Source organism: Salvia splendens, chromosome 2 (genome assembly GCF_004379255.2).
Source record: "Salvia splendens isolate huo1 chromosome 2, SspV2, whole genome shotgun sequence".
Taxonomy (NCBI): Eukaryota; Viridiplantae; Streptophyta; class Magnoliopsida; order Lamiales; family Lamiaceae; genus Salvia; species Salvia splendens.
The window spans coordinates 6,490,087-6,516,743 of record NC_056033.1 but is presented as its reverse complement, the minus strand read 5'-3'; the positions used below and the strand labels follow the sequence as shown (position 1 = coordinate 6,516,743).

Here is a 26,657-nt window from a genome sequence, read left to right as displayed (position 1 = left end):
ACCCCAGCTGATTTGCAAGAGCAGCTTGATAGTGATCTAGAAGGTGGTGAGTGGTTTAAGAAAATATTTCTTATTATGTTGGACAATGTTCTGATCTCACCAACTGCCAACGGAAAATGTCTTGGCCGTATCTTGGACGATATTGGCAACATTTCAAATGTGAGGCAGTACAATTGGTGCAGCTACGTGTTGGATACGCTAATCACAGCACATGATAGCTGGAAACTCAAGAACAAATCCACCCCATTCACTGGACCAATCACTTTCCTCTTGGTGAGTTTTCTATTTTAACCACTCCTTTATAGTGAAGTAAAAACATGCTTAGAGTGAAGTAAAATCATATTTAGAGTGATGTTTTTCACGGTTAAGTAGTAAATGCATGGTTAGAGTGATGTGTTTTTTATACATGAGTGAAATCAGAATAAGAGTGATGTGTTTTGCGAGTGAAGTAAAATGTGAATAAGAGTGAAGTGTTTTGTGAACAAGAGTGAAGTAAAATCAGAACAAGAGTGAAGTGTTTTGTGAACAAGAGTGATGCGTTTTGTGAACAAGAGTGAAGTAAAATGAGAATAAGAGTGAAGTGTTTTGTGAACAAGAGTGAAGTAAAATGAGAATAAGAGTGAAGTGTTTTGTAAACAAGAGTGAAGTAAAATCAGAATAAGAATGATGTGTTTTGCGAGTGAAGTAAAATGTGAATAAGAGTGAAGTGTTTTGTGAACAAGAGTGAAGTAAAATCAGAACAAGAGTGATGTGTTTTGTGAACAAGAGTGAAGTAAAATCAGAACAAGAGTGAAGTGTTTTGTGAACAAGAGTGATGTGTTTTGTGAACAAGAGTGAAGTAAAATGAGAATAAGAGTGAAGTGTTTTGTGAACAAGAGTGAAGTAAAATGAGAATAAGAGTGAAGTGTTTTGTAAACAAGAGTGAAGTAAAATCAGAATAAGAATGATGTGTTTTGCGAGTGAAGTAAAATGTGAATAAGAGTGAAGTGTTTTGTGAACAAGAGTGAAGTAAAATCAGAACAAGAGTGATGTGTTTTTGTGAACAAGAGTGAAGTAAAATGAGAATAAGAGTGAAGTGTTTTGTGAACAAGAGTGAAGTAAAATAAGAATAAGAGTGAAGTGTTTTGTGAACAAGAGTGAAGTAAAATAAGAATAAGAGTGAAGTGTTTTGTGAATAAGAGTGAAGTAAAATCAGAATAAGAGTGAAGTCCTTGTAATGCATTTTATTATTGATCTGTTTTTGCAGGCATGCTATGTAGATAGGGTTGTCTACAGAACAAGACTGGTGGTTAGAAGATTCCCAATTGTCCGTAACTGGACAGAATTCATTCTTAAGGAGAGAGGACAGATGGAATTTGATAATGGAGGCACCATTGGAAGAGGAAGCATAGAAAGTATCATTGATCCTGTCTCCATTGAATCTTTATATGCCAACAAGGATTCAATAACTGTCACGACCTCTGTCCCTTCAACTGATGAAACAACTTTACCTGTTGAAGCCCCCCTTCAACTGATGAAGCCCCCCTTCAACTGATGAAATTAAAAGTTCAATTAGGGAGGCTGCAGATGCAATTAGTAAAATGATGAGGTATATAAAGGTTGCTCCAGCAAATACCAATGACATCAATTGCTTCAAAGGTGCAGCTATAAATGCACTAAAGATGGTTGGTGTGGAGGTTGATCAAGGGGACCAAGCTGTTTCTAAGCCAATTGAAAACATGACACAAGCTATGGAAGAGGATCAAGAAGATGATCCAGAATGGATTCAGCTTATGGAAAAACTGATGGAAATCCATGATGAAAAATGCAAATTAGTGAATGAAGGCACAACAATTTTGCCTGATATTAACTTGGGAAAGAAACCAGTAAGTTCAAGATTTGGAATAGAAACCATGGATATTTTAAACAATTTGATTGTGGTCTGTTGTACTTTAACACTTGACATTTGATTCAGAGTGAACTAAAAACAATTTGTATTATGTTCTGTACTAATGCATAATATTTATTTACTTTTTTGACTTTTTATTCTTATGTTATATCGCATTTCACTATTTGCAGGAGACAAATGAATTTTATGAAGATGTAGCTAAAGCAACATCACAAAACACACAGATGAAGGTATAAAAAAGTGCTTCGAGTGATGTGTTCCATTGTTAAGTGAGGTTTCTGTGTTGCATGTGTATAGTGATGTGTTTGTTAACAAGAGTGAAGTGAATTCAGAATAAGAGTGATGTGTTTTGTGAACAAGAGTGAAGTGTTTTCTGAAAAGAGTGATATGTTTTGTGAACAAGAGTGAAGTGTTTTCTGAATAAGAGTGATGTGATTTGTTAACAAGAGTGAAGTGAAATAAGAATAATATTGATTTGTTTTGTGAACAAGAGTGAAGTAAAATCGAAGTAAGAATGATGTGTGTTATGAACAAGAGTGAAGTGATTTCTGAACAAGAGTGATGTGTTTTGTGAACAAGAGTGAAGTGTTTTGTGAACAAGAGTGAAGTGAAATCTCAATAAGAGTGATGTGTTTTGTAAACAAGTGTGAAGTAAAAATCGTGTTGATAGTGATGTGTTTTCATTTCTTATTATGAAAATAGGACGACATTGTGGATGCCCAAATTGCATCTGCAATAGAAGCATGCATGTAGATATATGCTTATGATGATTGTGTTCAATCAGAGTTAAATGTATCTGGCAAAAATCCTTCAACCGAAATAGTAGTTTACAATCCAGACATTGTAAGTGTTAAACAATGATATATCTCATCCATTCACCAACACTTTTAACAAACATCAAGTGAACTATATGTCTTATATAGTGATGTTTTCATATCATTCTTGCCCTGACAGGTAACTGCTAGGATTGAACAAATGGAGATACGTTCAAAAGCTGAGAAGAGAATATCAGCTGCATTGAAATCTCCATTCCATGAAAGAGTGGTTAAGGCTAAAACCAAGTTTACCTTGAAAGAGTCACAAGTCTTTTTGTGGATTATGACAACAAATGAATTAAATGAGTAAGATTTATATTATAGTTTGATTTAGAAAAAAAACATACAAAAGATGTGCTAACACACACACATGTTTGAACAGGGACACCATAGTGTATGATGATGATGTCATAATGGTAACAAAAAGAGAATTCTGTTCACTGTTGCCACATACGCTAATAGAAGTGGGTGTGATAAGTTCATGGGCTTCTTATTTAAATAACATGGAAGAATACAGGTCCCTATCTTCATCGAGGCGCCTTTTTTTCACAACATACCCAACGGTAAGAATAGAATAAATTTTGAACAGTATTGTGATTATGAAAACCGCAATTTCTGTGGTAAGATTTGTAGTTGTTTCACTGATTTTAAGTGATTATGAAAACCGTATGGCCTTTGTATTATGTTTACATGGTTAGATTTACGAGTGAAGTGTTTTGTGAACAAGAGTGAAGTAAAATCAAAGTAAGAGTGATGTGTTTTGTGAACAAGAGTGAAGTAAATTCAGAGTAAGAGTGATGTGTTTTGTGAACAAGAGTGAAGTAAAATCAAAGTAAGAGTGATGTGTTTTGTGAACAAGAGTGAAGTAAATTCAGAGTAAGAGTGATATGTTTTGTGAACAAGGGTGAAGTAAAACAAAGTGAATTATTTCAATCCAGATTTAACTTGTCTCATTTTTCAGCTGTATACAGTTGTTCACCGGCCTGATGGGGTCGACCTCATGACCATAATTGATAGATTCTGTGACAATTTACAAACTGAGGTTGAACAAATTCCGTATTTCAAATGGGCCGACGTAGATTTGGTAAATACTGAACACAATTGATTATTTATTTTATTCTCTAGTTGTTTTTATTCTGAAATTATTATTATTATCTATGTAAGTGTTCTTTCCAATTTGTGCTGCGGAACATTACTATACCATATGCTTTAGATTTAGTACTAACAGTATAATGCTGATTGACAATTCAAAGAATGCTGACAATGTGGACATAACAGTCAAATATGGTGGCATACCTGAAAATGTGGTAAGTATACACGATATACAGTGCAGTATTTTTGTGATTACAATGAATTATAGTTCTCTTTATAGTGAACTACATCTGATATTCATGATGATATATTGCAGAAATTATATTTTTGTCATTATTTGACAAAAATGGGGTATCACAACCAAAGCAAATCAATAAAGGATGTGAGGATAATAAGGCTCAAAATGCCTTGGAGAACAACATCAAATGTAGAAGATTGCGGAGTTTTTTTGATGCGACATTTGGAATGTTATCATGGTGAGCGCGAACAAGATTGGAAGTGTGGATTAACTACGAGAAGCAAAAGGAATACTCCAAAGACTGAGAGCAAAGTATTGCAGCGCATTATTATTGTCGGAAAAAAAACCATCAGTCACTGAATATGTTGTCAGTAACATCAAAGCATTATGAAGAATATGAGAAAACCAATAACATAGATGTGGAAAAAATTATTGTAAACTTCAAGCGTTCATGAACTATTGTAGAAAACTTCATCAGTGAATTAACAAGTACTTATTTTACATTAATATCTTGTTTACTATTTAATTCACTGTTGTGTTTTGTAAACCACTAAATGATGTGTTTCGTGAAGAAGAGTGAAGTAAAATCAGAATAAGAGTGAAGTGTTTCGTGAAGAAGAGTGAAGTAAAATCAGAATAAGAGTGATGTGTTTTGTGAACAAGAGTGAAACAAAATCAGAATAAGAGTGATGTGTTTTGTGAACACGAGTGAAGTAAAATCATAGTAAGAGTGATGTGTTTTGTGAACAAGAGTGAAGTAAAATGACAGTAAGAGTGATGCGTTTGTGAACAAGGCTAAAGTAAAATGACAGTAAGAGTGATGCGTTTGTGAACAAGAGTGAAGTAAAATCAGAGTAAGAGTGAGGTGTTCAATGAACAAGAGTGAAGTAAAATCAAAGTAAGAGTGATGTGTTTTGTGAACAAGAGTGAAGTAAAATCAGAGTAAGAGTGATGCGTTTTGTGAATAAGAGTGAAGTAAAATCAAAGTAAGAGTGATGTATTTTGTGAACAAGAGTGAAGTAAAATGACAGTAAGAGTGATGCGTTCGTGAACAAGACTAAAGTAAAATGACAGTAAGAGTGATGCGTTTGTGAACAAGAGTGAAGTAAAATCAGAGTAAGAGTGAGGTGTTCAATGAACAAGAGAGAAGTAAAATCAGAGTAAGAGTGAGGTGTTCAATGAACAAGAGTGAAGTAAATTCAGAGTAAGAGTGATGTGTTTTGTGAACAAGAGTGAAGTAAATTCAGAGTAAGAGTGATGTGTTTTGTGAACAAGAGTGAAGTAAAATCAGAATAAGAGTGATGCGTTCTGTGAACAAGAGTGATGAACTTACTGGCACTTGAGCATTAGTACTCTAAAAATTCGCATTGAGATAAAATTCACTCAAAAGTGTAATAAAATGAATCATTAGTACTCTAAAAATACTACAATGTGAACTATTTCTATACAAATCCTCATTGCCTCTGATTTGACTTCTCATTAACCTTTTTGCAGTTCCTAGAATCATGGTGTCCAATCTCATGACAGTTTCCACACTTTCGGCCGGGTTTCATTGCTAACTTTATTGTTGACTCCCTCTTCGATTTCTTCCTACTTTCACTTCCCTTTGTACTAACAACCTCAGGAGGATGAACTTCAATATTGTTCGGGACATGTGAGCCATAGAAGTTCTCAATCATTGCTCTCTTCTGTGTGGAAGACAGAACAACATCTTCGCCAAGAAGCTGCTTCCTACCTTCTTCAATAATTGCAGCGAATGCATTGATTTGATCAATGTTCCCTTCAATGCTTTGTGCTGTTTCAATGAATAATCCATACAAGTTTTTAAATGCAATCTTCTTCTTGTCCACAGCAAGGTGTATTTCTTGATCATCACAAAAACCTCCATGTATTGGCTTCACAAACTGTGACTTCAACCATCTTCCTCCATGCAACTTCTCGGGTATCAACTTAACAAAATTATGTTTCAACACACAAAATATATGGCTGCACAATAGACCAAGTCTTTCAAATTTTTTGCATCCACACAAATAGGTGTCATCACCAATGGAGTAAGTCACTGTCCATGAGTTTGAATCCTTGTCCTTTATGTCATATACTTCAATATCTGTATTGGTAGACACTCCTAGAGTTGCACAAGACAAAGAGAAACATGCATATACTATCTCTTCTTGAATTTCAGTATAAGCACTACCACTATATATCGTCGATGCATGTTTCTCGATTTCCAATCCTGTTCGCAAAATAGGTACTTTTGTTGAATCATAGTATTCAAGCTTTGCACTATTACTTCTTTGAGTCTCCAGAGCATGATTATAGTTCATATAAAATTGCATAAGGTTAGCCCGAGACTTTGAGTACCTTTTGAAGAAGTTATTCTGTGATTCAGATATAGAAGTTGTCTTTATCAACGAACTCATCAGAAAATCACAGAAAAAGGCTGGAACCCAAAATTTTCTGGATGCAAACATTGATGAAAACCAGACATTATTGGTCAGCCCATATCTTTCCATTATAGCATGCCAAGTTTCCTCATATGCATCAGGTTCTATCAACTCTGACCATACACATGCATTCAGTTCCTTCTTTAATTGTTCACTACCAAGCATGTTCTTTGGCAATTTGTCAGCAACTTTATTCATAACGTGCCACATACACCACCGGTGTCTTGTATTGACAAGGACCTCCTCAACAGCAACTTTCATTCCTAAGTCTTGGTCGGTTACAATGAGTTTGGGAGCCACACCCATACACTTTACAAATTGGTTAAATAACCATGAAAATGAGTTGGCATTTTCCTTGGACAAAAGGCCAGCAGCAAATGTCACAGGGCGACCATGATTATCCTTGCCCGTAAAAGGAGCAAATATCATACAGTATCTGAAATGAAAAACAATTCACTATTAGCATGCAGAAAACACATCACTATTTTTCACAAAATACGTCACTCTTGTTCAGACAATACTTCACTCTTTTTCACAATACACTTCACTCTTGTTATGATTTCAGAAAACACATCAATATAAGCATGCAGAAAAATACATCACTCTTTTTCACAAAACACATCACTCTTATTCAGACAATACTTCACTCTTTTTCACAAAACACTTCACTCTTGTTATGATTTCAGAAAACACATCAATATAAGCATGCAGAAAAATACATCACTCTTTTTCACAAAACACATTACTCTTGTTAAGAAAACACTTCACTCTTGTTCACAAAACACTTCACTCTTTTTCAGAAACACATCACTCATGTTATGATTTCAGAAAACAATTTAACAAAAGAGTAATTAGTGTGCACATACCTGTTTGTTGAGTATGTCGTATCAAACGAAATAATATCTCCATACAAATGGTAGTTTCTTCTGGCAGTAGGATCACACCAAAACAATCGTGTCATCCTATCCTTTGAGTTGACCTCATACTCATATGTAAATGCACTACACGACTCCTTCTTTCTTCGCAACTCATTCAATAACATTTGTGCATCAGCTCCTTCCACATATGCTCTAAGGTCACGTCTATAGTTGCGCACTTCTAAAACAGTACACCCTACATAATCTAATCCACCAAGCACTTCTTTAAGTAAGCTAAAACTTAAAGTTGGACCAATATTTGCATTAGCACAATCGAGGATGAATTTCTGATGGACTAAATCCAAATTACGGTTCAAATTCATAAAACGCTTATGGCGTTCCTCAACCATATCGTGATTATGTTCTTCAACGAAACTTTGTATAACATAACCAACACCCATAATATACTTCCAAGACACTTAGCATTACAATAGCACTTAATAGAAGAACGCTTTCGTTTCACCTCAGATTGTTCACTGTTTCTTTGCTTTGTACCTTCTCGGCTACACACCACGTAAATCCAAGTAGAGACATCTTTTTCCTTTTTCGATCCCTTTTTACGGGTGTCAAATCCAACATATCGAGCATAATTGTTGTAGAAGTCCAATGCACGATCAAGGGTCATGAAACTTTGTCCAATTTTTGGTTTCAATTCATCTGGGCATTTTGGTACGCAAACCACTGTAAAAAACACAGCACTCTAATAATGAGATTACTGCACTCTTGTTCAGAAAAAGACTTCACTTTTGTTCACAATACACATCACTCTTATTCTGATTTTACTTCACTCTTGTTTACAAAACACATCACTCTTGTTCAGAATAAGAGTGATGTGTTTTGTGAACAAGAGTGAAGTGTTTTGTGAACAAGAGTGAAGTAAAATCAGAATAAGAGTGTTGTGTTTTGCAAATAAGAGTGAAGTAAAATCAGAATAAGAGTGATGTGTTTTGTGAACAAGAGTGAAGTGTTTTCTGAACAAGAGTGAAGTGTTTTGTGAACAAGAGTGAAGTAAAATCAGAATAAGAGTGATGTGTTTTGTGAACAAGAGTGAAGTAAAATCAGAATAAGAGTGATGTGTTTTGTGAATAAGAGTGAAGTGTTTTCTGAACAAGAGTGAAGTAAAATCAGAATAAGAGTGATGTGTTTTGTGAACAAGAGTGAAGTAAAATCAGAATAAGAGTGATGTGTTTTGTGAACAAGAGAGAAGTGTTTTCTGAACAAGAGTGAAGTGTTTTGTGAACAAGAGTGAAGTAAAATCAGGATAAGAGTGATGTAAACACATCACTCTCGTTCACAAAACACATCACTCTTATTCTGATTTCACTTCACTCTTATTTTCAAAACAACTGTAAATCTAACCATGCAAACATAATACAAAGACCATACGATTTTCATAATCACTTAACATCAGTGAAACGACTATAAATCTAATCACAAAAACTACGGTTTTCATAATCACAATACATGTTGTATATTAATAAATAGTAGGAATTGTTATAGAATTGAACAAGAGTGAAGTAATTGTTATAGAATTGAACGAATTATGATTACCTTTAGAAGTCTCAGCTTCCTCGCCCGAAGATGAAGAATCGGAATCGAAATAATCTTCGTCCGACCTCATAATTGAATCCATTGATTTGAATCACGATGATTGATTTGAATCGCGATGAACGGATTGAATAACGAATTGAATCGCGTCGAATTGAATTCAATCGCGATTTGAATGAAGTAATAAGATTTGGAACGAAATTTGGAAAAAATCGGATCGCAGGTTTGGAAGGAAAGAAAAGATCGCAGATTATGGAGTAATTTGATCGCAGATTTGCATGTTTTGATCCAGATTTAAATTAAGAAAGCAATTTCCAAAATTACCCTCAGCATATTTTCTATAATTAAAATAAATAATATTTGTTCCATTAAGATGTGTGGCTGAGATTTGTTCTCTAGTTATACACTTAAGATTAGTTATACATTGATCACTACTATATATATATATATATATATAGTCTCATTATTCACAAATCCACTCTTAAAGACCGAACCACCGAACCATACCAAATTAGGGTTTTTAGATCTAGTTTTTTATGGATGCGAGGCACAAATTTATCAATTATTTTCGCCTTCATCACGAGCCTATTTTAATTCATCCGAAGGTAAATAAGTCATACTAACATGTTACGAAGATTTAACTTCATTCCAGTAGGTTTTTACTTCATTCCAGTAGGATTATTACTTCATTCCTGTATGTAAATACGGTTTCGCCGTCGCGTGCCGTTCTTTCTCTCTACAATATCTATCACCACCTCCACAACGCTAATATGGTGTAATAAACACATGGAATGATGTAATAAATTATTGGAATGAAGTATGTGTAGAAGCATTTGAAGTCCTACTGGAATGAAGTAAAAACCTTATCCAATGAAGTAATAACGTTTCTGAATGAAGTAATAAATGCACTTGAATAAGTTGCATTTTTTTAATGTAAATAAAGTAAAAACTCAGGTCAATGAATTCAAATGAAACATATGTTGAATCATTTCAAAACCTACTGGAAGAAAATAAAAACATGTTGTAGTTTCAAGGTATTACGTACGGAATGAAGTAATAAACCTATACAATGAAGTAAAATGGGCTGCTAATGAAGACCGAAAAATTTACACAACAGCACATCTCATCAAAAAAACTAGATCTAATGGCCCAGATTTGGTCTCTAGTTCGGTCTTTAAAATTGGTTCGACATTGATCACAACTCTTTATATATATATATAAATATATATATATATATATATATATAGGGTTGTATTATATACCAAACTAGTTTTAAACACTAAACGCCAAACACATCATTATATAATAATGCGGAGTTCATTACAACTTTATTTGTAGTTCATTATAGGGAATTCTAAGATTTAAAAACAATGACATCATCATGCATAATTTAGAAATCTGAAGTTCATTATATGTTTGTTATTAGTTCATTATAATGAACTCCATTTTATCATATAATGATGTTGTTCGGCGTTTAAGGTTTAAGAGTGGTTCGGTATTGATGACAATCCTATATATATATATATATATATATATATATATAAAGAAAATGAAATTGACATTTTGCAATAATTGGAATCAAATTCATCCATATAATGTAGACATGTCCAAATCAATCAAGACCAGATGAAGATGTGTACATGTGAGCATATATGGAGATTCTAGTGAAGATTTGATTCAAATTAAATACTACTTAGGAGGAATCTTATGAAATTAATAATAAACCTAAGAAAAACAAAACAAAAACTAAGGAGACTAATTAAATAAACTTATGATCGAAAGGTAGTGGCTTATAATAGCATCTTGACAAATGACGTGGTGTAATATATGATATATATATCACATTATTCAAGGAACCCTAAATGTTGATGCCATGTGGATTGGCTAGAAGCATATATATGCAGTGTATTCAGAAAACCCTAAAATCATTAGGGTTTGGAAAATACCTTAATAACGACGAACATAGACCACAAATTTTAAACGAATGATTTGAAGAGATATACAAATACTAACTATACGTATAGATCAATACTATGATTCGGATCTCAAAATAATTTAACAATTAGATACTTATATTAATTTATGGTCAAATCTCAAATGCACGGATAACAATATAGAGACACAATTATTAACAAAAACTAGTACACCTTAGGTGCAGTGCAAGCCACGGGGTTTCACGCGATGCGAATTACTACGAATTTATAATTATATATAAGTACAAATTATTACATTGGTAAAGTAAGTAGTAAACTGTGAAAAAATTGCAAAAGAAAACTAAAAAGGGAATAACAAAACAAAAATATGTTGTGTAAGTGATACTCCCTATCTAAAGTTAAAGGAGTACTACATCAAGTCACCAGTGATATATGGTCTATATATATTGTGTTATTTTACTATATGTAGTACTACTATTATTCAAGAGTGAAGGTATTAAACATATTTAATTAAAAGTTCACACATTAGTACTCCACTATATAATTATGTTTTGAACAATTTTCGGATAGCATTAAACAAAAATCAATTTTTTCTCCATTTCAAGTTTGATTGATTTGCCATACCCATATAATATGTTTAGAGTATGAATTTATTTTTCTTATGATTGATGTTATAACTATTGTATACATGTTTGTATTAATTACACACTAGGATTATTAAACAGGTTTGATCCGCTTTCTCCAATTTAAAAAGGTTATGTTAGTATATCCGTATATCTAAAAACCCAATTAGAAACTATGAAAAATGTACACTTTAAAATGTATTTGGTCCTATATATCCAACTTTAGATTAGTTTGGAATTATGATATTCAAAATTATTTTATATACTTGTTAAAATTTAATTTGTGATGCATGAGAATGCTTCATAATAATAAAAAATAATAAAATGACTAACATATGCAAAACAACCAATTAATATTAAATAAAATTAAATTTATAGTAATAAATAATAGAAACACAAACATATACTTATCCTATTGTGTTTTATACTCTTACATTTATGAGGTCTAATTATAAAATAAGTAAAAAAATCATGTGTAAGTTATTGATTGTTATTTTGAACGTAAAAACAATGAATAAAGCTACTAATTATTAATAGTTTGTATTTTGATGTTTATACAATTAAACAATTAAATCTGACTACTAAGTAAACTAAATCTCCACTAACGATATGATTGAAATATACAGTTAAATAGCTTCTTATAGAAATAGAGGTAACACACTTATATCATGCTTCCGTATTGATTTTGTATACAAATAGTAGTAAATAAATAAATCTGTAATCAAGCATTTATAAAATTGAGTTTAATTGATGACATAAGAGCACGTGTCATATACTGGAATAGATAGTTTAATTAACCATTGATAATTTGGAATCTTCATTTTATTGAAACGTACTAAGTATTTGCTTTGAGTAACTAAAAAACATAAAAAAACTATGTACCTTTCAGTTGGTTGGAAACTTGGAATACACTAGCTAGCAATGGCGTCTAAATCGAACATTTAACGTTTAAATGCTTAAACAATTTGAAGCCAATTTATTTATTATTACAAGTCGCTGAAAACAAAGTAACTAACTAAATAAATAAAAGGGCAGTAAAATTATCACAATGTAAAACTAAGATATGTAGCCCTTACTAATATTCCATTCACATTCAAAAATTAACTAAATAAATTGGTAAGGAGTGTTGGAATGAATTGTTGGTTTCTGGGGATTACAAGATATAAACAGGGTGTAATACAACCCAAAAGGAAGGAATACAGATGGAGAAACTGAAGCTGAAATTACAACGAAAAGAAACAATAAACCGTGAACAAAGTTTAGCCGAGTCGAGGAGGCCTCTTCCCGCAAGACGAGATACGCCCCGGTAGTGCTCTCGGTTTGGCGTGTCGTCCCCAAAGGTAAAACGGCTACGTCTCTGGTGAAGCAGCACCGCTATCAGCAGAGCTCCGGCGAACTGGATGGAGGAGAGGACAGAGCTTCGACAGAAAGACAATGCAGAGAGAGGGAGAGAGCTTATGAATGCAGAGAATGCTTGTTTGTGTAGCTAATGCAGTGGTATGGCTAGCCTATTTATAGGCCAAGCCACCATGCAGGGTCAACCAAGCCATTGAAGGCTCATCATGGCAAATTCGTAACCGTCGTCGGTTACAGGCGTGTGGCAGGAGTGTGCCTTTCGCGTGTGGAGCATGTGGATTTCTTATGTGGCAGCCGTGACTGTGCCTCGCTTGACGATGTGTCAAGCCACTTGGATTGCTGACTCGGCGGTGGTCTAAAAAGATTAGTTTGGGCCAAGCACCAAGTCCAAGTCCAAGTCCGAGATCGAGATCGGGATCGGTCAAGCCCGCGACCACGACCACGGGCTCGGGCGGGCGGGCGGCGCGCGCGTGTGCGCGCGTGTGGGCTCTTTCACCCATCTTGGTCCACTATAATTATTAAGTAACATAAAGTCACTTAATTTAAACACATTAAAATATGTGTTACTTCTCCAATGTGGGATAATTAACACTAATTAATTACTCCCTAAGCTCAAACTCCAAGCTTTAATTAAAAGCTAATTATGCCCAACTTTAATCCATTATTTCTCACTCACCGGAAATCGGATTTGAGAAAGTGAATATACTACATTTATCTACGTAAAATGTAGATCGACGCTATATCATTTAATTTCACAAAATTAAATGTCTCTTCATATTTATTATTTGGTCAAAATCCATTGACCGGGCATATTTAATCCATGATTTTTACATGAATGTAAAGATTTGGTTATCTGAAGATAACAGCCGATAACTTTTTTTTAGTATTTTTTTTGCTTTTCAATTATGTATTTTCTATCATGCAGTACAGTTAATTGGTAAATAAGTCTAATTAATATCTTTATATAAATGTTCAATTAATTGGTAACTAAGTTAGACATATTACAAATATTCCGTCTCCTTGAATTTGAATATGAGTGCTTGAATCCACAATAAATCTACACAGTGACGACGAACCTATTAAGCGATTTTTTTTATTAGTACGTATAATTTTATCGAATTTTTACTATTTTGTGAAAATTATTGTGTATACGTGTCTATTATCACAAGGAAACATGTATTAATAATTTTGTTCACAAAATTATTAACTTAAATTTTCCTGTGCCAAAACAAAATTTGACCGTAAATGCAAACATGACCTATGACCTTATTATAATTAGTACTAGCTAGTAATTACTCTGTTGATATTATCTCTCACAACTTCCGATGTTCCACAATTCTTTAATTGAATTTCAGTTTCTTATGTTATTATTAGCTGTAAACATTAAAAATAATTTAACATGAAGCCTCAACATAACATGTGTCAGAATCGAAATTAAAATGATTGATGTTAAAATAAAATAACTAATTACAGTAAGTCGGAGACCATGTTGGTTATTCACAGTACAATAGCAACCAACTTGTTTATATATAGTACTATATATATACACCTTTACTAATGCAACTTGTTATCACATTCATGAACTATCCCTTATTCTATCAAGTTGATAAGTTCATTAGACTCACTAACCTTCTAGAAGACTACAACTTAAGATATGTATTTCAAATATAAAGTGTAGATGTAAAAATTTTTCTTAAAAAATGCTAGTGGAAGAACACAAGATTATGGAGTTTTAAGTTTTGACTCAAGTAAATAATGAAAATTACACCTTTTACATCCAAAGTTGTATCAATATTCATATTAAGAATAAGAATAATCTCTTGACATACACAATGTAACAAAATCTGTTTAATGTTCCATTCTTCGTCCCTCATTATCATCTAATTTAATCTGCTTCATAATTACCGACACTACAGGTTAGAAACAACCACAACAATTCTTTTCTGGTTTGGATTAAAATGTGAGACCAAATCAAGAAAATATATATAGTGCAATACATAATTTTGCTAGAAAAAATCTTTTACGTGAAACCTAGAAATCAATCGACCGCTGATCCAATTTGAATTTGAATACCTTAAAATAATTGAGTTCAGTAGTTCCGTACAATAAATCATTGACTCTAAAGACATACTAGTAATATAGAGAAGACAAAATTTGTTTAAAAAACGCGGGTCAATTACGATGGTCAGAGGAAAATCGAAAGCTAAGCAGCGTGAATATTTACAATCATTCAGACACTAAAAAAAATGATCGTGTCCGAACACGAAGCGTCTAGTGCGAATGAAGAGGCGATACAATAAGCGGCTCAGACGACCTAGAAAAGCTCGAACATTGAGCCGCTGCTCTTGAGTTTGCTTTCTCAGACTCCTCATTTTGGTGTCTGATTCCTTGTAGCATCGTCACCACATCCCTCATGGTAGGCCTTTCATCGGGACAAGCGTTCACACACAACAAAGCTATGCCAAGCACTTGAACCATCTCTTCTGTTTGAGTGCTCGAATTCAGCAGCAGCTGCTGATCACCAATGGATGCAAAATCTCTGAGTCTAGTTCGGAGCTCTTCATAAACCCATGTCACAATGTTCCTCCCCTCTGGTATTCGGGCATCGGTCGGCTCCATCCCCGTCACCACCTCTAGCAGCACAATGCCATAGCTGTACACATCGCTCTTTTCTGTTATCCTCAAGCTGTATCCATATTCTGCAAACATAAAAGTTTAGCCATCATGAAATGAACCAGCTTTTTCATTTAAAAATAATTTTTGAACACGCCAATATTATTCATCTATTTCCCTTTCACAGATACAAGAAACTTTTTTTTTTCTAAAAGCACTCCAAAATTCGAATTTTGCCTATATATATTTCCTCCGTCGCCTAAAAGTAGAAACTTTGGGGGCGGCACGAGTTTTAATACGGAATTGATAACTTACGAGAGGAAAGAGAAAAAAAATAGCGTTCATGAATAGTGGGACCCACGACATTTGGAGTGTAATGTGTAGTAAAAATATTTCAAGTGGACTAAGTTTTAGGACAGGGGGAGTACTTACCGGGAGCTATGTACCCATAGGATCCTGCTACTACACCTGAATCTATTGAGGAATCATCCACTAGCTTTGCTAGACCAAAATCTGCAAGAAAAGCCTCAAACATAGGTCCTACCAAGATGTTGTTGGTCTTGATATCTCTGTGAACAATTGGAGGGCTACAATCATGGTGTAGATACGCCAGACCTTGTGCAGCTCCAATGATGATATTATACCTTGCATTCCAATCAAGAAATGTTTTATTCTCATGAAGCAATCCTGCCAAACTCCCATTACTAATGTAATCAAACAAGAGCAGTCTTGTTTTCCCATTGTCACAGCAGCCTAGAAGCCTTACTATGTTCTTATGCCTTATTGATCCTAGCGCTGTGACTTCTGCAGAAAATGAGTCCCTTTGATGAATCTCACCTGTTGTCTTTGGCCACAGTCTCTTCACTGCAATCAGCTCCCTCGTGTGAGTCTCAACGCGGTAGACAATCCCCGAGCAGCCTTTTCCCACAATGTTTGCATCACTGAGTTGTGTCACAACCTCTGCAACTGAGAAGCTGACCTTTTGGAAAGGGGTGAATTCCCATTGAAGTCCCTTTTCTTCGTCGTCTCCATAAGCTCGGGTTCTGTTGTAGTAATACATTGTTGCCATAATCAGAGCTATGATGAAAATGGAGACACTGAGGATGGTCAGATTCCTAACATATCTCTTTCTGTGGCTGTCTTTACTAGGAAAGCAGTTGTTCTTCACAAAACATAGGTTGTTGTTGCCAGCAAATGAATCATAGGGAAGGTTCTGGAAGAATTTAGAATTTGGAACTTGACCTGAAAAGTTGTTGTATGAAACATTCAAGGAAACAAGATTGTCCATGTTGCTGAGGACTTGCAGGCTTCCTTCCAGCATGTTATGAGATATATCCATGTTGGCAAGCTTTGAGAAGTTCGAAAAGCTTTTCGGGATGGCTCCTCTTAGTGAGTTCATACTCAAATTCAAGAGTATGTCCATTTCCTGGAGATGACCAATCTCATCAGGGATGAAGCTACTAAGTTTGTTCCTGCTTAGATCAAGTAACTGCAAGCCCTTACATAGGCCTAGCGAACGAGGAATAGAGCCTGAGATTTGGTTTCCACTCAGCACAAGTTTGTTCAGTGATGTGAGGTTGCCTATGCTTATAGGGATGCTTCCTGATATCTCATTCATGGAGAGATCCAAGACGTTCAGTTCACGAAGAGATACAAAAGACAGAGGGATCTCCCCTTGAAGCTTGTTTCCATGAAGATCAAGCAGCTCCAGCTCTTTGCAGCTGCCTAAATCAGGAGGGATTTTCCCAGAAAACCTGTTTTCAGACAGCTCAAGGAACTTAAGACTCTCAAGCATCCTTATCTCCGAGGGAATGTATCCTTCTAGCATGTTTGATCCGAGGCGTAGCCTGATTAGGCTGCTGCAGTTGCCAATATCAGCTGGGATTCTACCAGAAAGTTGATTTGAAATCAGCAGGAGCTTAGTTAGATTCTTGAGATTGAAAAGCTGTCTTGGAACTGGCCCAGTGAGGTGGTTATAAGACAGGTCTAGATCTTGAAGTTTCTTGCAATTCGATAGCTCTACCGGTATATCTCCTTTGAGATGATTCTGCCATGCAAAAAATAGAGTGAGTTCTCTCAGTTTACCAATGGTAGATGGAATCCCTCCATAGATGTTGTTGTTGTCAACTTCAAGCTGTTTTAAGCTGGACAGATTGCCTATATAGTCCGGTATTGCACCGTTGAATTGGTTATCCGACAGAAGCAGTCCCTCCAACTTGGCTAGTTTTTGAAGAGATGGAGGGATTCCTTCAGACAGAAGATTCATTGAGAGATCAACTAGTGTCAAACATGAACAGTTTCCAAGATCTTGAGGGATTTTTCCTATGAGATGATTCTCCCACAGAAGCAATCTCTTGAGATTCTTCAACCTCCCAACTTCTGTTTGGATTTCACCAGAAAGTTGGTTTTGATACACAAACAAGCTCTCAAGACTGGAGCAGTTACCCAACTCTGGTGGGATGGAGCCACTTAGGTTTGCAGTGTATATCGAAAGCGTCTTGAGATTCATCAGTGCTCCTAAAGTAGCCGGGATCTGGCCAGTGATTGAGGTATCAGCAAGGCCTAAAAAGCTTAGCCTTGTGCAGTTTGATACCTGAGGTGGAATCTCTCCATCAATGAGGCTTCCACCAGCTCTAAAGACTTCAAGAACTGTCAACTGGCCTATTTCTTTTGGGATGTTGCCATAGAGCCGGTTGTCGAAGAGTTCAAGCAGGTGGAGATTGCTGCAGTTCCCTATCTCTTTTGGAATCTGTCCATCTAAGAAGTTGGAATCAAGAGAGAGTTGCTGCAGAAATGCCAGTTTTCCTATCTCTTGTGGTATACTCTTTGTGAGGCTATTGACACTGAGGTCTAAATTAATGAGGGAGGAGCAGTTTCCCACGGAAGAAGGGATTACACCAGTTAGGTTCGTGTTTGAGAGGACAAGAACACGAAGGAACGCAAAGGAGAATACGAAAGTAGGGAATGTGGTGGGGAGATGGATGGATGTGATATTGATTTCTGAGACAAATTCATGATCTGTGCATTTGATGAAATCCCAGCTGCATGGAGTCTGATCAGTGTGTTTCCATGAAGAGAAGAAGCCGGCTGAGGACGAGGAGTTGAAAGTCGAAAGCCATGTTAGAAGAGACAGGCCTTCTTGGTTCAAAGCTGAAATGGTTGGAAATGTTACAAGTATCAGTTGGAATAAGGTGAGTGCTTTGCTTGGCATGATGATGTTTCTTGAGCTTCTTCTACCAAAAATGCTATCTTGAAATGATTTTCCATTCATTGCTAAAAGGTTGTTCCATATTTGATGTTTTTTTTCTGAGATATACAAATATTCTTGCATGTTATGTTAGCCATTTTGAGATAAGATCTTATGGTATTGAAACAAACACATTGTCCCTACTACCCTATACTTTTTGCTTTGAATATTATTGAATATTTGTGCCACATAATCCAGTGTAAATTCTATGTTTAATCCACTGGCAACATAACAAGTTGCTTAAAGAATATGAGTATATTTATCCCTCTATATAATGAGGAGCTATAATATTATTGATCTTCAAATCTTTTAATTTCATTTATTATGATAAAAGTTAAGCCTTCTCTGTTTTCGTGGTTCATGAACCTTCCCAAGAAACCTTTTTTGTCACACCATGCAATAATTGGTTTGGCTAAGGTTATAATATTAAAGAATTTATGTCTAAATAATTATGTGTAGGAAATCTTTGTTTGATTTTTTGGCATCAGTCTTTATTAAGAGCCCCTCACCATGTGTGCTGACATCCAACTTTCATTTGCTGCCTGTTTTCCATTTGTATTTTTTCTCATGATATCGACTATTCATTCTTCTTTACAGCAGCTCAAAAGGGACACTCAATGTAACATATTCTCCCCTTCGAGCCTACCATGACATGATCCTGACTTTTGATGCTGAATTTATTTAAATCTCACCGACATATTAAAGTGCGAAATTGATAAGTTAATTGCATGTTTGACTTTTCAAATTGAATGGACAATTAGAGCATAAAGAAAAGAAAATACCAATTTAGATAATAGCATAAGAAGTACATTTTGCTAATAATAATAAGCATTTAACCAAGAAAAAAATTATTATGCTGATGGGCCTGGGCCTAAATAGGAGCTTGGGCTGTTGTACCTTTGATAAGGTACAGTATTGGGCTACAGATGTAGTGGGCCGTGATTACCCAATGATTATAACCTCCTAAGCTTATGAAATGTAGAATTTTGATCATTGATATCATAAATTCAAACCTGTAAAAAGATTTTTAAGATAGAGCATTGGTTGGCCCTATCTTTATGTATTTTGTAAAGATAAACCAATCTCTCTTCACCAAAAAAAAAAGAATAAAAAAGGTCATCCACTATTTATTCCATCTATGACCATTTTTATTTAAGCGTTTTATATGTACTTCGTTTTCTTGAGCCCTAGTGAGACTAAGAATGATTGAGGTCATGTTTGGTTGACGAGAAAGTAAAGTTAACAAGGAAAATGATTCTAAGGAAAATGAATCTAGGCCATGTTTGGTTGGCGGGAAAGTAAAGTTGGCAAGGAAAATGATTCCTGGGAAAATGAATCCCGGGAATATGATTCCTAATAACTTTACTTTCCCTTGTTTGGAAAATATCAAGATTTTAAAGTTTATATTTGATTTAAACACTAAACTAAAAATATACTTATCATTTTTTATTTATAAAAAATAATAATACATATTATTTAATAAATTATTAATTACAAATGATAATAATTATTTTATTTATTATTACGATGGATAGTTTAAATATGGATTATACATCATAATATATAATAATATAATAATAAATAAGATTAGTATTATTATTATTATATTTATATTTACTAAATTTTTAATTGAATAAATTTTATAATTTAAAAATTTACTACAATTTTATTGTTAATTACTAATTTATAAAGTAATAATGATTATATTATTATATAATTATAATTATATTTAATTATTTAATAAATTATTATTATTATGATAATAAAAAATAAATATAAATATTAATAATATAGTTATAATTATGATAATTTGAATTATAGTTATTTATTACCCTGAAATTATGATGGTAATAATAATAATAATAATAATAATAATAATAATAATAATAATAATAATAATAATAATAATAATAATAATAATAATAAAACTATACTATATTGCATTAAATATGTAAGAATCCTAAAACTGGGAAAAAGAATAACTAAGAAAAGTTAGGATTCAGAATCCTGGAAAATTGTACTAACTTTCCTTGTTTCAGGATTTTGATTACTTTCCCAGTTTGATTAAAAACGGAAACAAACACATGAATTTAAAATTTAAGGAATCATATTACTTTCCCAGACAGAATCCTGGCAACCAAACATGGCCCTAGAGAATATGATTCCTAATAACTTTACTTTCATGTGTTTGGAAATATCAAGATTTTAAATTTTATATTTGATTTAAACATCAAACTAAAAATAAACTAATAATTATTCTTTTATTTATAAAAAAGAATAATAATATAAATTTTTAATAAATTATTAATTACAAATAATTATAATTATATTATTATATTTATTATTACGATGTATAGTTTAAATACGGATTATTCATCATAATATATAATAATCATAATAAATATGATTATTATTATTATTATTATTATATTTAAAAATATTATAATTGAATAAATTTTATAGTTCAAAATTTTCCTACGACTTTATTCATTATTTATTAATTTATAAAATAATACTTCCTCCGTCCCACAAGAATATGCACTCTTTACTTTTTAGTCCTCCCACAAGAATATGCACTTTCAAATTTTTGTAACTCTTTTCACTCTAATGAGGTGGGACACATTCTTCACTAACTTTCCCAAAGTGCAACTCTCGGATTAAGAGTGCCGAATAATATAATCATTCTCGTGTTTTAATGAATTTCAGTATAATCATTCTCCACTAACTTTCCCAAAGTAAGAGAGAGGTAGAGAAAAAGAATAACTCTTTTCACAAGGAAAGTTGTACTAACTTTCCTTGTTCTCGGATTCTGATTACTTTCTCAGTTTGATTAAAAACCAAAACAAATACATAAATTTAAAATTTAAGGAATTAGATTACTTTCTCAGACAGAATCCTGACAACCAAACATGACCTGAGAGTTATACAAGGGATAATCACAAATCAAATAAAAATTAATTTAAAGGTATATGTTGAAAATAACAAACATAACAGGGTTATTTTTATAAATTAATTGTTTTATCGTGAAAAAAATAAAATAAGGTTTACAAATTTTCACTCGGAATTTGTTTACAGATTATTTGCATTTCATCATCTCCTAATAACTTAAATCATAAACCTCCAAGTATAAACATTTTGAAGTTTTAAAAGTGAGTCTCCTGTATATCTCGTTATATAGCACAATTATTTCAATCGCATTCAGCTATTAAGTTTATACTTATTTATATCATTACTAATAGCTCAGAGTCGGCTGCCATTTACTATTTGAGGAGTTAATAACATTTTTAATTAATTAATTAATTAGGTGTTCGGTTACTATTTAATTGAATCATACCTACCTAGCCACAACTAGCAAGAATCTAATCATGCAATAAATTTACCCCATCCTAAAATAGTTCAAAAACAATGGTCCCTTACAGCATCCACAGCGGAGAGCACACCGTTGTCCGTCCGTCCGTGCCAGCGGCATAGCACCGCTGTCTGCCACTGCACTCTTGCCGCTGGCACGGCGCTGCTCTTAGCTAAGAGCACGTCCGTGCCAGCGAACAGTGCGATGTGGCGCGTTTCTATTGGCCGTTGGCATTTTCTTTTCTTTTTAAAAAAAATCAAAAATAATACCAAAAATTTTAAAAAAATATATTTTTGGATTCCCAAAAATATACAGATTTTATTACCATTTTTTTGAATTTTTTTTAAAAAAATTTAATCCCAAAATTATCTATAAATACACACATTCATCATCCATTTTGGCGAAATTCGGCCACGAGTAGTGGGTTTTTTTTAATTTTATGAATTTAATTATATAATTTTTAATATTTAGGATTTAAATTATGTACTACCTCTGTCCCCAAAAATTTGTCCCACTTTGACCCGGCAAGGGTTTTAAGAAATGTAATGGAAAATGAGTTGAAAAAGTTAGTGGATTGTGAGTCCAACTTTTATATATATTAGTTTTATAATAAAATGTGAGTAGAAATGAGTTAGTGGAATATGAGGTCAACTACAAAAAATGGTAAAAAAGTGAAATTGGACAAATTTTGGGGGATGGACGAAAATGGAAAAATGAGACAAATTTTCAGGGACGGAGATAGTAATTTTTAATTTTTAAGACTTTAATGAAGAAAATTTTAATTTTTAGGATTTTAATTATGTAATTTTTTATTTTTTTGTAATTTGTAATATTATTCCGGTTATTTTTAATATATTTTAATATTGAGGAAATGTTTTTATTTATATTGAATAATAGAATGGTGGGACCCTTGAGCATGTCCTTGCGGAAGAGTATGGATGTGGGTGTTGTGCTCTTGCCTAAGAGCAGGGAGTAAAAGTGGGTCCGGGCCCACATCCGTGCTCATTGGCAAGAGCACCGATGTGGATACTCTTATTCTCCTCCCTGTTTCTTCGTCCACCTCTTTCCTTTTAGAAATAAATACTTAAAATAAAATTATAAAAATATTAAGTTTTTTGGGATTGTGCCTAATTTAATCATAAATTATCAAATGAATATACTTTCAGTCTCATCGATCAAAGTGTCATTCTTCATTAGATACATCGATGTAGATGATAGCATGAACTTTATTTTTTGGCTAGGTTTCCTGATAAGGGAAATACCCTTATCAAGTGAAAAAAACATAAAGAAAGTCGCAGAGAAACCGTACTTTGTCGACAATCGAAAATTCTAAACGGAAAAACTAAATCAAGATAAAAGACAATAATTATGATTTCATTGATTGATTAATGAGAATAACAATAGGTCCTATTTATAATACTCATATGAATAACCTAACTTGGTGAACAAGATAATAAAGATATGATAATATAATAATAGATATATGAAAGATATTTCGGAAGATATAATCGTATCAACTCCCCCACGGTTGAAATCCACCTTGTCCTCAAGGTGGAAACCATGAAGCAACGATGAGCGTCGAGGAATCCTCCTGGGTCAAACATACACCGAATAGTTGAACACTTCCATTCACCATTTTTAGCAAAAATTACTAAGGAATGACCATGTTGGATGCGAGTCAAGCCGGGTTTTGAAGCATTAGTCAATTCATACACTAACCCTGCTCGTCTAAGTGAGGTTAGATTCCTCTTCTTCAATTTCAAGGCCTTGTATGTTTCCTTCACCCCTTGAACTTTACATCAATGTCCTTTTTATCTTCTCTGTTCTCTAGGTCTAAAGAAAACAACTCAGTCCTCTTCTGTTCAACTTCACAGACACTCTCTTTCTGCTCAACCAACTTCTCATCTTTCTCATTACAATGTCCCTTCAGAAAAAATCTCTCTTCACCATCGCTTTCATGCGATCCCCTTCCCCATTCCTTTTTCATTGAACACGAGAGATGTAGACGCGATGGGTGTTGGGTGTCGTCAGCGTTACGCGGGGCCTCAGCGGCAGGCAGCGGCGCCATCGGCGAGCGTTGTCGGCTCGGTGGATAGATTACTTCACAAGATGAAACTCGTTGGTCTTCGGGGCTGCACGGAGGAATCATCGTGGCTCGTGGTGGCGGCGGGGCAACAACCAGAGGGTAAATCGGTTGGCCCTGTGGCGGTAGGTTGAACCCCGACAACAGTCCTGAGGTGGGCTGCTGCCAATCCGAGTGAGCATTTGGTGGTTCCGGCCCAGGAAAATCAGGCGGATGAAGGTTGTCCACGCGACGGTCGGTGACAGCAAGATGAGACTCCATCTCGACAAACACCTCCATCCTCCGGTCAGGCGGTTTAGTGAGCGGTGGGTGAAATCCCGCATCAACTAACAATGATTGGTCGTATGGTGGTGCAGTATATGTGGGTTGATTGTTGGTCGGTGAGTGACAATGCCAATCTGGTGGATCAGGATTGGGTTGCTGTTGTGGGCGGGGATTCTAGAAAGTCTGATCAATTGCGCCCCAATTGTAAGGCTGCTATGGCTGCTGCCAATCTGAGGGGTCGGGCGGTTGAGTGTGCGGTGTGTGAAACCCTGCGTCGACTAATGGCTGGTGGTCGTATGGTGGTTGTGGGACAGCAGATGCAACCGGCCAATCAGAGGATTGTTCGTGGTATGCGTGATGCTGTTCATCAATCTCGTCCAACTTCTTGTGTATTCTGTTGCAGGCAGCCATTATCTGGTCACATAGGTAAGATATATATATATTTCATCGTTGGAAGTCATGGTGAGATCGCAATGAAAGCACCAGTTGATAAGGGAAAGACCCTTATCATTCCCACATTCCACATCCCGATCCAACAAAATAGTGAAATAGCAAATTATGATAAATCTCAATATGTTTCTCAAAGAAACGATCTCTTACCAGGTATACAAGAAGCCAATCACACATTACTGCTGCCCAAATTTAAACTCGAGACCTTATATTGAACTATATACTCTATAAAGTAATTAATTGGTTGTTTATTTAAATTATTAATTATTGTACTTTATTCTTGACATGAGTAACAATTAATGTACCATACATCCGACCCAATTTATATTGTGTCCTCGATTTCCTCACCTAATTAAAGAGGCATGTAAGTATCTAATCACGTCCATTTTGAGCTATAAATGCCGAGAAAAAAATGAAATTGTGAAAGATGTCTTCATCGATAGTCATTATCATAAAAAGGCTAAATATAGTCAATATATTGCATAGAACTATTCATTTTTAATTTATCATGAACTACTTGGAAATAAATACTACACCATGTCTACATATTAAGATTTAACTTTTATACACATGTATATATTTCCATGTATCTTTGGATACCAAATTGTTAATCTGGCGATATATTTCTTATGTTTAATTAATTTTTATTTATTAGTCAAAATATAATATTCGTGATGCAATCACAACATAAATGAGAATATGAATTAGATGTTCTATAACCAACTAGTCATGAATTATTTTATAATTCAATTAAGTTGACTAGTCAAATTAGCAACTGACAAACATGGAGTATGAGAAATGTATATCAGGAACCAATTTTTAAAACTAAGAATCAATATTCACTTTTTTATGTTAGAATCTAAGATTTTAATTACGATATGTACAATTCCTTAATTTAGATAATCCAATTCTTTTATTATGATAATTATCACACATTATATTGTATAATGTACTATGTTTTTTTTTAATATAAACATATTTACTGTCATGATAGTGTGTTCAGCATATGATGATATTGCTCTGTGTATTAGAATGATGCATGTATTGCTATATAATGATAAATATTAATTAGATATGTCATGAGGTTACATTTAATTGAAACTCACAACAATATCTATCAATCACATTATTTGCTCTATGTCATTGCACTACTTAAACAGTATCATTACAAATGAAACGGTTTTGATGAGCAGACGGATGTGGTTGAGATGAGATCAGTGGAAGATATGTGGGGGAAATCATGCCCTAATCTCGAATGAGTTTTCATTTTGGAATAATTAACGATTTTAATATGTAATATAATGATATCACAAATATTAGATCTATACTTTTTATTTAAGATCTAATGAATCAAAATGTACTAGTATTTCGATAATTAAGACCATTCTTACTTTAGTGATATAATACTATGTAAATATACATGTCATTTGCTCAACGTGACAACCCCCAGGCGATCTACTTCTATATATTAGTATCTCAACATTGAATAATTATATTTTCTGTCGCCAATCAAATATTACTAGTAACATTACAAGGATTTGCGTAGTTCATTGCACGGAAACCAAACAAGATCACAAAATATTAAAATAGTGATTTGTGAATTTCATTGTATAACCAAATATAATATGTATATGTGTTATACAAGCAATCACAAATGCACAATCAACATCATATATGTGCATCACAATCCACCTACTAACATAAATTGCAATTAGTAACTCCATGTGCCATAATTATTTGACGTGTGAGAAAAGAGTAGCAAAACCACCCCCACACCATCACAACAACTGAAGACA

The 26,657-nt window shown here is 33.9% G+C and overlaps 2 protein-coding genes across 2 annotated transcripts; both read right to left on the bottom strand.

Moving 5' to 3' along the window:
* Window positions 1–5,487: 5,487 nt before the first annotated feature.
* On the bottom strand, window positions 5,488–7,795 carry LOC121772237 (protein FAR1-RELATED SEQUENCE 5-like). Its single transcript, XM_042169258.1, has 2 exons — window positions 7,344–7,795; window positions 5,488–6,913 (listed from the first exon to the last, which is right to left on the bottom strand). The coding sequence occupies exons 1-2, from the start codon at window positions 7,793–7,795 to the stop codon at window positions 5,488–5,490; spliced, it is 1,878 nt and encodes a 625-aa protein (XP_042025192.1).
* A 7,213-nt stretch (window positions 7,796–15,008) lies between these two features.
* LOC121791388 (LRR receptor-like serine/threonine-protein kinase RGI1) lies at window positions 15,009–18,810 on the bottom strand. Its single transcript, XM_042189357.1, has 2 exons — window positions 15,901–18,810; window positions 15,009–15,554 (listed from the first exon to the last, which is right to left on the bottom strand). The coding sequence occupies exons 1-2, from the start codon at window positions 18,797–18,799 to the stop codon at window positions 15,127–15,129; spliced, it is 3,327 nt and encodes a 1,108-aa protein (XP_042045291.1). The 5' UTR covers window positions 18,800–18,810; the 3' UTR covers window positions 15,009–15,126.
* Between the last annotated feature and the right edge of the window lie 7,847 nt (window positions 18,811–26,657).

Coding starts and splice junctions, on each gene's coding strand:
- LOC121772237 (XM_042169258.1), bottom strand. CDS start 7,795: ATGGGTGTTGGTTATGTTATACAAAGTTTCGTTGAAGAACATAATCAC. Junction 6,914..7,343: donor ACGACATACTCAACAAACAG/GTATGTGCACAC, acceptor TTTTCATTTCAG/ATACTGTATGATATTTGCTC.
- LOC121791388 (XM_042189357.1), bottom strand. CDS start 18,799: ATGCAAGAATATTTGTATATCTCAGAAAAAAAACATCAAATATGGAAC. Junction 15,555..15,900: donor CTATGGGTACATAGCTCCCG/GTAAGTACTCCC, acceptor TTATGTTTGCAG/AATATGGATACAGCTTGAGG.